General features: G+C 29.2%; 1 protein-coding gene across 4 annotated transcripts in view; it reads left to right on the top strand.

Annotated features, from left to right (window-relative positions):
- Positions 1-14,772, top strand: part of LOC107445188 (AMP deaminase 2) — a 35,022-nt gene that overhangs the window by 9,712 nt on the left and 10,538 nt on the right. For 2 of the 4 annotated variants that reach the window (XM_071180460.1, XM_016059533.3), the window contains 8 exons: positions 1,139-1,316; positions 4,330-4,368; positions 6,500-6,710; positions 6,802-6,931; positions 7,911-8,042; positions 8,627-8,689; positions 11,949-12,080; positions 13,636-13,799. In XM_071180460.1, coding sequence (XP_071036561.1) covers positions 1,139-1,316; positions 4,330-4,368; positions 6,500-6,710; positions 6,802-6,931; positions 7,911-8,042; positions 8,627-8,689; positions 11,949-12,080; positions 13,636-13,799 — 1,049 coding nt within the window. The remainder of the gene's footprint in view (positions 1-1,138; positions 1,317-4,329; positions 4,369-6,499; positions 6,711-6,801; positions 6,932-7,910; positions 8,043-8,626; positions 8,690-11,948; positions 12,081-13,635; positions 13,800-14,772) is intronic. The other 2 variants (XM_071180461.1, XM_016059534.3) reach the window with 1 other exon arrangement.

Raw genomic sequence — 14,772 nt, forward strand, 5'->3', positions numbered from 1 at the left:
CCCAAAACCAGGGGCACTGAGATGGTAGGTCATGTGAGGTTGCGATGATCTTTCAAAGAATTTCATTATTCAATAAATTTTGTCTGGCCATTCCGCATATTTAGGAATTTCATTTTCTCTATATTTTTTTTGGAAAACACATGTGAAATCAGTCAATGTAACACCTTTATTAGAGTCCATACAATACTTTATTTCACAATTATGTCTTCCTTTATGAACCGAATACCCTCCTTGCCATTAAAAGCCCGTTTTTCTATGACTGGTCTTGAAACTCCTATTTCCAAATACAAACCAGCCAGTTTCATCTGAAATTGAGAGATTCTTCTTCATCTTTGTCAGCGCAACAGCCCCTTTCAAGCCTTGCAGCTGACATGCCAGCGCCTCCTATCCATGCAAACTCCTTGCCAATTTCCAGGTCATTTTCGTTGTCTTTGAGCCATCTAGTAGGGGCTCTGCCTCTAGGACGTGACCCCCTCAGGGTTCTTAAAGGTGATGATTTTCAGGGCTTCTCCATAGGTGGCCCAGCCATCTCAGCCTATTACTGCAAATTATTTGTGTAATTTGGGGCTGCTTATAGAGTTGGTAGAGCTCGAAGTTATATCTGGTTCGCCATCATCCCCTCTCTTGAATTGCGCCAAAGATGAGAGATTGGATTATAAATTGAGAAATTAGACACCAATTAATAGCTCTTCTTTAAATGCCCCTTTTCGCCCTTTTATGGGAAAAAAAACTTCAAAAAGTTTAAATTGAATACAGTTTGGTTAGTAATATATGCAAATGTTGCACAAAGTTAAACAAACATTTTCTAAAAATATAAAAATTCATTACTTCTATAATTAAAAGTGTAAACCAGACAAAGTTGATTATTTAAGCTGCGGGATTTCTTTTGTTGTTATCTCTCTGTGTTAAAAAAAAAAAGCAGACTATGTCACCTTTGTAGCACCTTAATGAAAGAACACTAAAGCTATAAAAAAGGCAAAATTTTTAACATTATTCTTTATACTGTTATGTTTTATACAAATATCACCATCCATAACATGCCTATAGTTTATACTTTTTCTAGAAAATGTTCAGTTTTTCTGTAACAGTTTTTCTTTGTTTATCTATTTACTCTAATAATTTTTTAAATTTCATTCAGGTGCCTTTGGAAGATCTACAGCAGGCCTCTACTTTGATTCAACAGGCTTTGAAACTTCGTCAGAAGTACATGAGTGTTTCTCAACAATCCTTTCCTGCCATTACTGCAAGGTTTTTGAAACCACGCGATGAGCATTGGCAAGGGCAATCTAAAAGCAGACTCACAGTAGATAATAAAGGTAATTCATGGATATTCATTGAATGGATGGGCAAAATACTAAATCTGTGGGGGTATTTATGTAAAGCTTCCTAACCCACCCTATACTATGGATGCACCCCTTTTTCTTTGGGGGTTAGAGCATTTGCTCCTCGATAAATCAAGACTCAACTTCTTAAAATACTTTTAGAGGTATTTCAAAATTGGTCTAAAAAATACTGTGATAACTTATATTAGCCTTAACTCCAATTTGAGGCTGTTTTCCTTAATAAGATGGTCTTATGTAACATACAAATGAATAAATTTTAATGAAACACAATGATTAAGTGGTTTAAAGCTCTGATATGTTGTTGTGAAGGACTGGAATTAGATCCGCAGTGAGGGCTTCAAGCCCACCTAGCCATTAATACATTTAGGTCGCATTAATACATTTTCTGCTATATCATAGTGTTTAATTATAAAATGTGACTCATTGTGTGGGTAGAGAATATTAAGTAAATATGAGAGTTAAAAATAAAAGTTAACCCTTGAATGTGCCATTTATTTCTAGTAAGGGTGCATTAAAATACTTTTTGAATTTAGATGAAGAAATTCATTTAGATCATTTGATAAAAATTAATTTGAATGTTAACATTTTTTGTGGTAAGTATGTTTACTACTACTTAATAGGTGTTATAAAAAATTAAGAGACTTAATGACTTTCATTTGTAAAATAAATTTTATAATTACTTCAAACTGGAAAGGGAATTATATATTCTAACTTTTTTTTACATTCCCTAAAAACAGGCATATTGTCACCAATTACATTCAATTTTAACAAATGGCGTACCAAAGCTATAGTGGTGGTAAATATAATTACCGCAGCCTTAGAAAGGGGTAACACAGTTCACTAATTTGTGTGAACTCCATTTAGTGAGAGAGAATAATCATCTATTCTCTAAGCCACAGTGTTTACTAACAAACTTTTTTTGGGGGGGTTTCATATATCATTTCCTATTTTTCATTTGCTACAAATCTTTGATAAATGTGGCAATGAGCCATGCAGAAACTAGTACCATTTGCTGTTTTTTTCTTCTTTAGCCTTTATTTTTTTGAAGAACAATTATTTAGTTTCTATATATGTTTCAAATATTTTTGCAGAATCATATATATTCTGTATTCTATTGTAATTCAAATATTTGTTTTAGTTTTCATTTTTACAAATTCTGATCGTAAGATAAGATGTTTTGAAAGTTAATTTATTTTTGCTAAATTGTGCTTTTCTATGTTAGTGCTTGAGATTTTATCTTAAAATCAAAGTGTTATTGTATTACTGTACCCTATGCAGAATCAGCAGTTTTTCTACTGATTAAGGAACTTAGTAATTAGAAATAAGACTCAATCCAACACAGTTGGGATATATTTAGCATTTTGTTAAAATATATTCATGTGTTAAAATTTTTCAAAACTAGAAAATTTATTTCCTACTATCTTCTGTTTTAGTTTCCTGATATTCAAATTCTATTAAGGCATCATCACATTTATTCAGTGCAATAAAAAGTAGTATATGCAATTCAACCTTGTAATTTGAACATAATTCATGCTAGAAATGTTTCTGTGAAGCAAAATTTTTCATCAAAACCTACTAAAGGGAGAATATGAAACTCTTATAAGACAAGCCATTTTTTTTCTCTTCATATTGCTCATTTAGTTCATTAAATTAAAATTCCTTACTTTTTTCACTCGTGCTGTTAAACACTTATCAACCAAGTTGGTTGCAATTCCAAATTGTTATGTATATATCTATAAGTTCCTAAACACTTTAGAGTAAAAAAATCACAACTATGAAAAATCACTAATTACAGCTATAAAATATTCAAAGAAATTCAAAACAAGAATTACTTTCAAACTTATTTCATTGTATATGATAAAACATTTCATTTTCAAACATTTTAATAAACTTTAAGTGTGATTATCCATTGACAATAAATCAGACATTTATTTCTGAAAATATGTAAGAGCAGTTTGCCATCTAGCCTTACGCATAGAAATGTTACTCATATTTAGAACGTAGTAACCAAAATTGTAGCAATACATATCTGCTTGAGTTGTGTTGCCACAGTTAGCTTCATGTAAGCCGATTATTATTTTGTGTTTAAGAACTTAAAATATTTATATTCCTAGCTTTTTTCTGTTCTAGATGCATTATCTCAGTAAGCACACAGTACTTTATAACTCATTTCATAGCATATGATAAAACATTTAAAATTAAACACAACATAGCATATGATTTGTAAGCATTTTAATGAACTTTAAATATGATTATCCATGGACTATAAAGCAGGCATTTATTTCTGAAAATATCTAAGAGCAGTTTGCCATCTAGACTTACACTTAGAAATGTCACTCTAGCAAAAATTTTAACAATTTATAACTGTTTGAGTTGTGTTGCCACAGTTAGCTTCATGTAAGCAGATTGTTACTTTGTGTTTAGGAACTTAAACTATCTATATTCCTAGCTTCTTTTTTTTCTGTTCTCGTCTCATTATCTCTGTCACCACATAGTTTAGGCTCTTTTTCTTTGATTTGAAAATTATTTCTGCTATCAATATATATCAGTTTTTAAACTTTTGCATATTATAACTTCAATACTCGTAAACCTAAAAATGTCTTGTTCTAAAATAGTTAATTTTGTACTTGAGAAAAAACACACACGCAAATAAAAGGCGGAAACTTTTTGTATTTAATACTTGTTAAGTCCCTTTGAAATTTTCTTTCCTAATAATTGTTTTTTAACCAGCGCATTTTAGTAAACTATGTTAAAGCAACCATGTGTAACAACCATTAATTTGCTGAAAGTTTGAAATTAGAATTCGCTAATGCTTTTATATTAGTTTCAGTTGTATTTACAACTCAATGTATAATTTTAATAAGAGTAACAAAAGAAAGAATTATTTTGCTTGTGCATGGCTTTGCAGTTAATAAATGATTTTTTTAAACATTCTGTTGCTTCTGGTGCATTTCCTTCCTCTCTTAATATACTTTGCATCTTAAAGGTACTACAAGCCTAGAAAGGAGGGTTCCTGTTTTCAAAGGTATCTAAGCTTCTTTTTTATGCTACTTAGAAAAAGAAATATTTTTTATTTCTCTATGCTTTTAGAGGTATGCTGGTGTAAGCTTGTGCTTATTTCATTCTCCATTATTAATTTTCATGCACGTGATATAGAAAAATAAGAATTCTTTATTCTGTTTTTCTTAATTTATGGTATGAATATGAATAATTTTAATGTAACCAATCTAGTCAAAATGAATGCATTTTTGCTGAACTTTTTGCTGTTATTTCTGTTTTACTCAGAGCTTATTTAGCAATGTCAATATGTTTTTTAATTTTTTCCATGGTGATATGATGTAGTTTTTACATGAGCTGGTTTGTTCCATTTTAATAGTACAAAAAGCAGCCAAATAATAAATACTGAAATATTATGTTAATACTTGTATTAAAAAAATGGTGTGTGGTTTAGAAGAACAAATTTAGAGCTTTATCTCTCACATAATGAACCTGACATTATTAACTTTATTAAACGACAAATAATAAAATGGGAAGGCCGTGTTATCAGAATGGACGAAGACTGTACCACGAAAAGAGTTTTTAATGCCAGACCAGTTAAATAGGCAGGCCGAATTTGAGATGGATGGATGGCCTAGAAAAAGAACTTTCGTGCGTAGAAACTAAAAACTGGAAAATGCTAGCAGGGAAAAGGTTAACTTGGAAAAAAAAATTTGAGAAGGCCAGCACCCGTCCTGGGCTGTCGAGCCACTGAGGTTGAGGATGACATATATAGATATATATTTAATGAAGAGCAAGGCCTTTTAAACTTTTGATCTCTCAATAGACAATGCCTCTTATGCTCACTAGATCAATGCTTAATTACATAATCTCATTTTATTTGAGTAAAAGAATCATAGATTTTGGACAAAATACTCATGAAGTGAAAAATTTACCCCATTTTTAAGAAGGAAACAAAACAAATCATTTGTATATATGCTGAGGGAAAAATTGAACGTGTTTTATAGTGTCAGGGATACAATAGCTATAGCAATGCCACATTACAAAATTATTGATTAAATTAAGCACACCACAAATTATGCATAACAGATTGACCAGTTTGCCTGAGAGCATTTCCAGTGAAAGTAAAGTCATGTTAAAATGAGTGCAATGATTATCCAAAAATAATTCCATGCAAAGTATAACTTTAAGTAAATATTTATTATTTTATTTAATAGCAACAGTCTGAAAATTTTGATTTGTGAAGCATAAAATTTTTTACATAATTTTAAATGGCAAAATACATAATCTGAGCAAAATCAGTTTAATATTTCCTGTGAAATTGAATTTTGAAAAAGTTGTATTTTTAAAATTTGATTTTTTAAGAAGAATCTAACCAATTTTGCTAAATCTTTTTATTTTGACATTTAAAATTACAATCTTTAAAACGATGTAAAAAGTTGTATACCTTACAATTCAGAAGCTTTTTTTTTTATCTGTTATTAAAAAAATAATAAATTTTTACTAAAAATTTTATTTTGCATGGAATTATCTTTTTTATTAACTAGTTTAATAATTGTGTGTAAAAAAAATTTCAATTCGCTGTAAAAATTTCTTGAGATATGGTGAAATACACAAAAAATAAAATTAACATTAAGGGGTCCAAACTTTGAGCTGCTCTCCTAACCAAACTATTCGGACCATATTTCCCAGATTGTGGCTTCTGGAGGTCAGAAATCCAAATCCGTCAAAATATGTAGTTACGTCTATTCAGGGAAAATACGTTTTTATCTGATTTCATAACTTAAAATAGCGTCTGCACTTAATATTCAGAATATTTGAAGCCACCCCCTCAAACCATTGAGATTGAATCCTAAAATGTGAAGACCTGATCATTAGATCAAAAGTTATTTAGGGTGGCTCATTTTGCACCCTTTACAATACGGAATATAACATTTTGAAAAAAGTTTTATAAAAAAAAGTCAATTGTTTTGCTAATTGAATTAAAAAAACTATTTATTTCTTATTTGAAATACTACTATGTACAGCAAAAATGGTCTTGAATTTCATTGAGATTTTCCTTGAAAACTTATGAAGTAAATTAAGCTTGCTGACAAATTATTTTTTCATTACTACATAGACATATACTTTCTTAAATGTCTTTTTTTTCATTGTTTCAGAATCAGTTTCAGTAGAACGTCCATCTGTGAGAGACCCCTGGATGTCCAGTTTTTCTTCAGAAGATAAGGATTATTCATTAAAAGTTTGCAATGGAGTGTATCAGGTCTACAGTGGATCTGAGGGGGAAAAACTTGATTTTCCCTATCCACTTTTTCAAGAATTTATTGCTGATTTGCAGTTAATGTGCTGTATGATAGCTGACGGACCTCTGTATGAGTTATTATTATCCACTAATTTGATTTTAGCCCCATATTTTTATTTGTAAATGAATATAATTGTTTAAAATTATTTATTTTTGTAGGAAATCCTTCTGTTATAGGAGATTGCAATATTTATCTTCTAAATACCAACTTCATGTTTTGTTGAATGAGCTTCGTGAACTTGCCTCTCAGAAAGCAGTGCCCCATAGGGACTTTTATAACACTCGGAAGGTATATATTTTCTGAAGTCTGTTTCTATGTATGTAGAATTGCTTCTATTTAAAAATTACTTTATTTCTATCAGATACTTGATCTATATGATTTAATATGAAATCATCATTTTAGGTTGATTATTATCAACCTTAAAACCAAATAAATTGTCATTAAGGATTATTTTTCTATCCCCTAAGTCACTCTGGCTTGCTATTGATGTAAATAATATATTTTACATCAATAGCATCAACACATGATGAATAAATGATAAATTTTACTTTTTACTGCATGGGGTGATGAAAAAAACGTACAGTACAGTGTTTTCATCATAGAAAAAAAAATGGGTGAGAATTTCTCACCCTTTCTCAAAAACAGGGTGAGATTTCAAAAACCTTAAGTGAGATTTCTAAAAACTAAAAAAACACAGAAACTCTTCAAAAAAAATTTCTTTAATTATAATACATTTTTAACGTCTTCTATTTTTTAAAGCATTTAATATATTTGGAGCATCATCATAGAAGATTTTGCCTTTACAAGGTATTTGTCCATCTTACATTAGCACATAAAAAACTTGAACGTCTTACTTGAAGAAACCTAACCTACGGTAAACACGTGGTTGCAGAGAAATTTGTTCTGAAAGGGGTTCTGTGGTAGAAAAAAAATATGGGAGATTCTTGCGCTGTAGTGAAAACACTGCAGTAGTAAAATCACTCAAAATGTACAGTAGTAAAATTAGTCTTACAGACTAATTTTACAACTGTATATTTTAAGTGATCTTTATTCTCCTTAGAACGTTAAAAGTGTGACTGATATCTGTACTAATAAATATTTCTGAATACTAACAATATGACTTTCCACAATGTTTTGAAAAGGTCTTTAGATGTACTTTTCTTTAATAGTGTAACTTTATGTAGCTAAATGTATATTTTTGGAAACATTTTTACTGTGTATGTTTTTAGCTTTTTCACTTCGTGATTTCTAATGATGTTATTTTTAGGTAGATACTCATGTCCATGCGGCTTCTTGTATGAACCAAAAACATTTACTTCGTTTTATTAAAAAATCAGTCAAAGTGCACGGAGATGATATTGTTAAACTCAGTGAAGGAAAACCTCTGACCTTAAAGCAGGTTTGTATTTTCTAATTAGATTCTTTATGTCACTTTAGATTTAGCAGTTTATTTCTAAAGAGTGTTTCTGAGTTAAGCTATTTTAGAAAGGGAAAAAATGCTACACTTTGTCTTAAGCTAAAGAAACTACTGTTTGAGTGTCATGAACTCGAAGCAAAGCTTTAATTTTAATCTAAATTTTCAATCTGCCAAAAAGAATTGTGGTGACTTTATTACATACAATCCATTTTATTATTACAAAATTATTAAAATTTTACGTTTAGTTAATATTTCAGCTGCTATTATCATCATTGGGATCTTAAAGATTGATAAAATCTAGTTTGCTTTTGGGAAAGAAAACAACTTTAAAATCATTTTTTTTTTTTCAAAATTGTAGTTATTTTGGGACTGATTCTGAGATAATGTGGAAAAAAAATCAAATAATTAAAGTTCAAATTAGATAGTTTACTAGACCATAAACTTTTTGTTAGTACACTCTCAAATATTAGATAACTTTTAATTCAGATAACTGCAAGATAACTACTTTTTTTTATATGGTGAACTTTTTTATTTATTGAACTTATCTAAAAAATATTCACTTGCAGGTTTTTACTGACTTAAATATATCTACATATGACTTAAGTGTAGATATGCTGGATGTTCATGCAGTAAGTTATAGATTTTGTTCAATTCTTAGGATAGTTTTTCTGTATTATAAATGTTATGTGGTCATTTCAAATTATAATTTTTATATTCATGATGTAATTTTTGCTATTTTTATTTTCTGATTAAGTTTAATTATGAATGTAGAAGTAATTTTTGTTTAGCATACATTTTATGTAGATGTAATTTACCCTGTAACCATTAGGTTAAGGCAGTGTTTCCCAAACTTATGACTTTTGTGTACCCTTTCTAAATTTTTCGTAACGCTGTGTACCACTAATAAAAAAAAGAATGTATTTTTTTACTATAAAAAAATTGCACAAAAGTTAAAAATCACAACTGACAGTTGATACCACTAATTATTAACTCGGCAGAAAATAGCCAATCGAAAGATATGTAATCGTAAATTTTCTTGGCTAGCTTTATTTTTAAATAAAAAATTTTTGAAATTTTCGTTTATCCAAGATATTTCGCATAAAAACGAGTACCCCCGCTAAACTGTTCCCATACCCCTGGGGATACGCATACCACACTTTGGGAAACACTGGGTATAGGGATAAATTACTTCTGTATAAGATGATTGCTAATTTATACACATAAATATAACAATTTATTTGAGCCAGTAATTCTTTCCTGTCCTTTAAATTTGTATATTTAAAAATTATTCTTTGTCTCTTTGTTTTTTATTTTGCATCTGCTGTTTTTTTTTTCTTCCAGAAATAAGATCAAGATTTATATTTCATGGAAAATTAATATTTTTGAAATGTAATATAGAATTATAATATACAAATTTGTCTAAAATTACAATTTGGCGTATCATCATTTAGATAAATTACTTGGTGATCTATTAGTTAACAAGTTCCAACTTTAAATTTGTTTTTTCCTAATTTCCTATTAGCAGCTGGTTGCATTGGCCAATTTTTTTTATTTTTTTTTTGACCAGCCCAGTACAAAGTCAACTTCAACAACAAAGTCAACCCAGTTCAACTTCATATGAAATTTGTATATGAATAAATGACTAATATATGACTTCATATGAAAAAAAAATAATAATGTTGTTTAAGGATGGGCAAACTGTCAAGTTATTAAAGTTTATAGCCTCTCCTGTGAAACACAAAGGGCAATCAGAAATGCCTATAGGACAAAGGTCATAGTCATTTCCATTAACAATTCTGAAATTTGTATGGAAAATGTGTCCAGGGAGATCCATGGGGATGAGATGAAGAATAAGACTGAACCATATTTTCCCTGTAGCAGCTTTGGTGCTTTTAGCAAATTTATTTATTATCCTGGCGATGAGATGATGATGACGGAAATTTGATTATAAGGAATTGCAAAAAGAGGCTGTGACAGCGAGCATCCTTTTGGGGAAAGACGGTCTACTCTCTCATTTCCAAATATATCGCAATCACTGGGAATCAACTGAAGGAAAATCACCCTACCATCATTGATGAAATCATCGATTTTCTGTTTTGTTTCCTCTACATGTTTCGACTTACTGGTTTGAAAAGAACAAAAGGAAAGGATGACTTCCTGCAAATCAATAAGGAGCACTGCATGATTTAGAGATGTATTGCAGGTGGATAGATAAATAGCTGACTGCTCGATTGCCCGCCTCTATCTCAGCTTCAAAATTTGTGACATTTATACCAACTGAGCCTTCAAACAAGTTTTCACAAGTCTTCTTATGAGGAGCCATCAGTATAGATATTAAGCCAAGAAAAGAATGGAGTCTTCTTTAAAATCAAATATTCTAGCAAAAACAAAAATTCCTACATTTAACATGATAAACAAAATTTTATGAATCTGAACTATAAAGTTGAAAGCTTAAGGGAAACTTGAAATCCATTTCTTACTTAAAGTCTGACAGCCGAACACTTCATAAAAGTTCAATTTCCTAACTGCATTCTTTCTTATCTAGAATATTAATTTACTCGATGTTATTGGTCATGGAAGAAATCATTCTCACGAACTTGCCCATTTGTAAGTAAAAGTGTGAAAGAGTTAAAATCAAATTTCTGGCAATAATGGAAATTTTTAAGTTAATATTTTCCTCTAACTTTTTTTATACAAAATTAAGAAAACTATGGCAAACATATAAAAAATATTACAAAATAGCTTATAAACAGTATAAAATTATAGAATATGCTGCAAAAGCCATTCTTATAGAAATTTATAACTGTTTTGCTGCTTTATAACAGCTAATGAGCAAATATATAAGTAAGCTGCAATTAGTCTCAGTAATATAGCTAATTATTAAAAAAACTTAACAATACAATTTCAGTTGTTCGGAAAAATACTAAAACTGAAATGTACAAAAATCACCTGTAATAACTGCATTAAGGTTTACTCAAGAAATAATCTGTTGCTCGAATTATTTGCATTGCTTGCAATACATTAAATGATAAGGATAAAAATCCCCTTTTTTTACTGTTTGCTGTGCATTGTGAGTCAAAAAAAATTATGTGATAAAAATTGGGTTAAAATTTCTGTAGTTTTCAAATTACATATTTTTATTGAATGAAAGTACAGGCGATCAGAACGCTCGTATACGCCATCTTATGAGATGATTGGTTTCATGCCTTTGGCCCTCTTTTCAGTTGTATAGGAATGTACTACGATATTTTTCCTCTTTTTTAATATTTTTCGTTTTTAATTTTAAAAAAAATTTTTGAACTTTCCATGATGCTTTCTTTTGAACTATGTTTAATGTAGCTTTCAGTTCTATATAGTTTTTCAACTTAAAAGATTTTAATATATTTGAGAATCAAGACAGAAGCTGATGTACTTCCTTCTTCTATGACTCTCCACACGCTAATGGTGAAAGCATACAAAGTGTTGCCATATATAGAGAGTTCTGCTCTACCCCATGTGTAGCCCATTTTGATCGCCAATAGATATTTGCACTGAGTAAAAGAGAGAATGTCACTTTTACATGAGGGGGTTAAATTGTTATGTGATGTGCCTTTTTTAAAGTTTTTATTTAAATAGTAAAAGACATTATGTATCATAATCTAAACATTGATATAAAGATAGGTTTGTGGCAACTTCAGTTTCTAGAATACCAAAATATCTTTTTAGAAGAAACTTATATTTGTATTTTTATCAAATTCTTGGTATTTCTTACTAAGTTCTCGGCATTTCTTTTTAAGTATTAGTATTTCTTATTAAGTATCTATATCTTATTAATTTCCTTAATTCTACTTGATTAAGAATTAATATTCTACTTGATTTAATTTTACCTTGTTTTTATTTTAATTTCAGGATCGAAATACTTTCCATCGATTTGATAAGTTCAATGCTAAATACAATCCTGTTGGAGAAAGCTCTTTGCGTGAAATCTACTTAAAAACTGATAATCATATTGGAGGAAAATATTTTGCTTCCATATTAAAAGTAAGCTTTAAACTTTATGCAGCATACCTTTAAACCCCTCAAATAATTTATCTTTCAATAATTCCAGAATCCTGAAGTTCATTTGATATCTCTTTTTTCATTCCTCATTTTTTTTCCCATTAATGTTTGAATTAGACGCATATTTAATACAATTTAATTTTTTATTTTAAACACATAATACCCTGAATTTATAGATATGCTATTAAACTGCTGTGATGTATAGTACTATAGATTTTCAGGTTTTAATCAAACTATTGAATTATGGAAAACTTTTAAAAGATTTCATTTTATTGATTTTATTACCTCTTTTTAAACAATGATAATTATATGTTTATTAATGTATTGTATGATGTTAAGCGTTTTAGTTTAGAATATATTTGTTCGATAAAAATATAGTCATTAAATTTTATTATGTATAGATAACATGCAGGTGCGTGGTAAAATAATATGAACACATCTATACTAACTCTATCTAAATCTTTTTTTGGGAGCAAATATTTTTAACTCTTTATATGGTAAAACTGTTGGCACAATTTGAAAGAGCATTTTTGAAGCATTTAGAAATGGTGTCATTTTCCCCCATGCGGAATTCAGATTGGTCAAAATGAAGAAAGTAACTGCTTTCTATCTTTAATACCAGTAATTTTAAAATCATTCGATGGAATTGTGATTTGTATTTTAAAATTATTTTCGAATTATAGCTTAAATGCTTCTAGAATTATAGCTTAAATGCTTTTAGAATTGTAGCTTAAATGCTTTTAGAATTATATGAAATGAAATAAGTTTTATACAAATTTTTTCATAGGTAAAAAGGGCACCATTTCTAAAAGCTTCAAACATGATCTTTCAAATTGTGCCTCCAGTTTTGACACGTAAGATCTTTAAAAACATTTGCTGCTAAAAGGAAGATTGTTTAGATAGAGTTAGTATAGAAGTGCTCATATTGTTTTATCACCCGTTTGTATACTCCATTTGGTGACCTGATCTTTGTTTTTTCAGATAAAGACAAACTTATTCATTAATTAAATTTGAAATGGTGTTTTGATAATTTTATGATCTCTGATAATTAATAATATCTGATTATTAATATAGTTGTTGATTGGTAAAAAATGTAAATTTTAAAATAACAATAAAAAATTACTAGGCACTATAACCATTATAAAGAGAAAAATATTCAACTACTACCAAAAAGTATCTCTACAGGTTGGTATCTCCAAAATTATACAGAAAAAGTGGTGTGTTCATTAAATCATATGGTAGCATGATAGTCATTATCACTAAGTGACTAACATATTATCGACAGATTATCTTTAATATTAATGCTTTGGGAGATACATAAATAGTAAGACTTTTAACCTATTCATTAATGGCAAATTGTTTAATAAACACACTTATAAATTAATAAAACAAAGAAAAATCAAAGATTATATTTTAAAAGGGTCTGAATGCATTTAAAAAATTTTTTTTAGCTCTTTCCTGTAGTTATATTATTCTGCAATGTACCTGAAAAAAATGAGAAAAGGATTTTAGGACTTATCATTGTCTTTTCTTGCAGGAAGTAATGAGCGATTTAGAAGAAAGTAAATACCAAAATGCTGAGTTACGCCTCTCCATTTATGGCCGCAGGCCTGAAGAGTGGGATCGCTTAGCAAAGTGGGCTGTTGTACACAATGTTTATTCTGACAACGTTCGATGGCTAATACAGATGCCTCGAATATAGTGAGTTTTTTTTAAGTGCTAGTATCTTTAAAAACCTACAATTTTGTCAATATTTTAAGATCTCAAGACTTGGGTTGTTTGGGTATGAAATGCATGTGTGTTTAAGAAAGTGAGATGTTTTATCATAATCCATATTAACATAATGAATTGTGATACTTTTTTTCTTAAATATTGATGAATGGATTTTACGAAGCTGTTTTTTTTCTTCTTTATGTTGTAAATCTATATTAATAATAAATTTATTTGCTTTTAAGTTTTTAATTTTCTATTTACTTTTCAAATCAGTTGCTTTGACATATGAAATTGTAAACTTCATATTACAAGACTTATTTTTTCCAAATTTTAAAATGGTACCTTGTTAATTTCACCATAAGAAAGGAGTAACAAATAAGTTATAAACTTCATCTAGTGTTTTCTTTGTAATAAAACTATTAACTTTTAAGCTTGTTTGTGGGGGAAAACTAACATGATAAATTACATTGAACTTCAATAGAAAAGCTGAAACTTTTTTTTCCTTCAAATCTTAGGTTAAATAAAGTAAAATTATATAATAAAGGGTAAACTCTGGAGGCCCCGTTCAAGCCATCCCCTCCTAGAAAATCGGTAGTAATTTTAACATAAATTGCATATTCTGAATTTGAAAGACAACTGACCAACTATCTAACATCAACAAACAAATTGGTCGAACAAGAGCCCCAACGTGCTCACTCAAATCAATCATATAATGGAACAAGTTCTTACTTAGAAAACAAGATTTTAATTTAAAACCATAATGTCTTGCTTAGGGACAGTCGAAGCTAGAATAGAATGTACGATTCCTCTCAATTTTATTAAGGAAAAGATCTAAAACCATTATTTTTATTCCAACATGATTTATTTTTTGGTTGGGACTGTATATTTTTCCCTTTTTTTTTAGAAACAAATTTAATTTAAATAATATTTTACGCCCCAGGTAATTGAAAGTGACTAAAGT

Source organism: Parasteatoda tepidariorum, chromosome 4, assembly GCF_043381705.1.
Source record: "Parasteatoda tepidariorum isolate YZ-2023 chromosome 4, CAS_Ptep_4.0, whole genome shotgun sequence".
Classification (NCBI taxonomy): domain Eukaryota; kingdom Metazoa; phylum Arthropoda; class Arachnida; order Araneae; family Theridiidae; genus Parasteatoda; species Parasteatoda tepidariorum.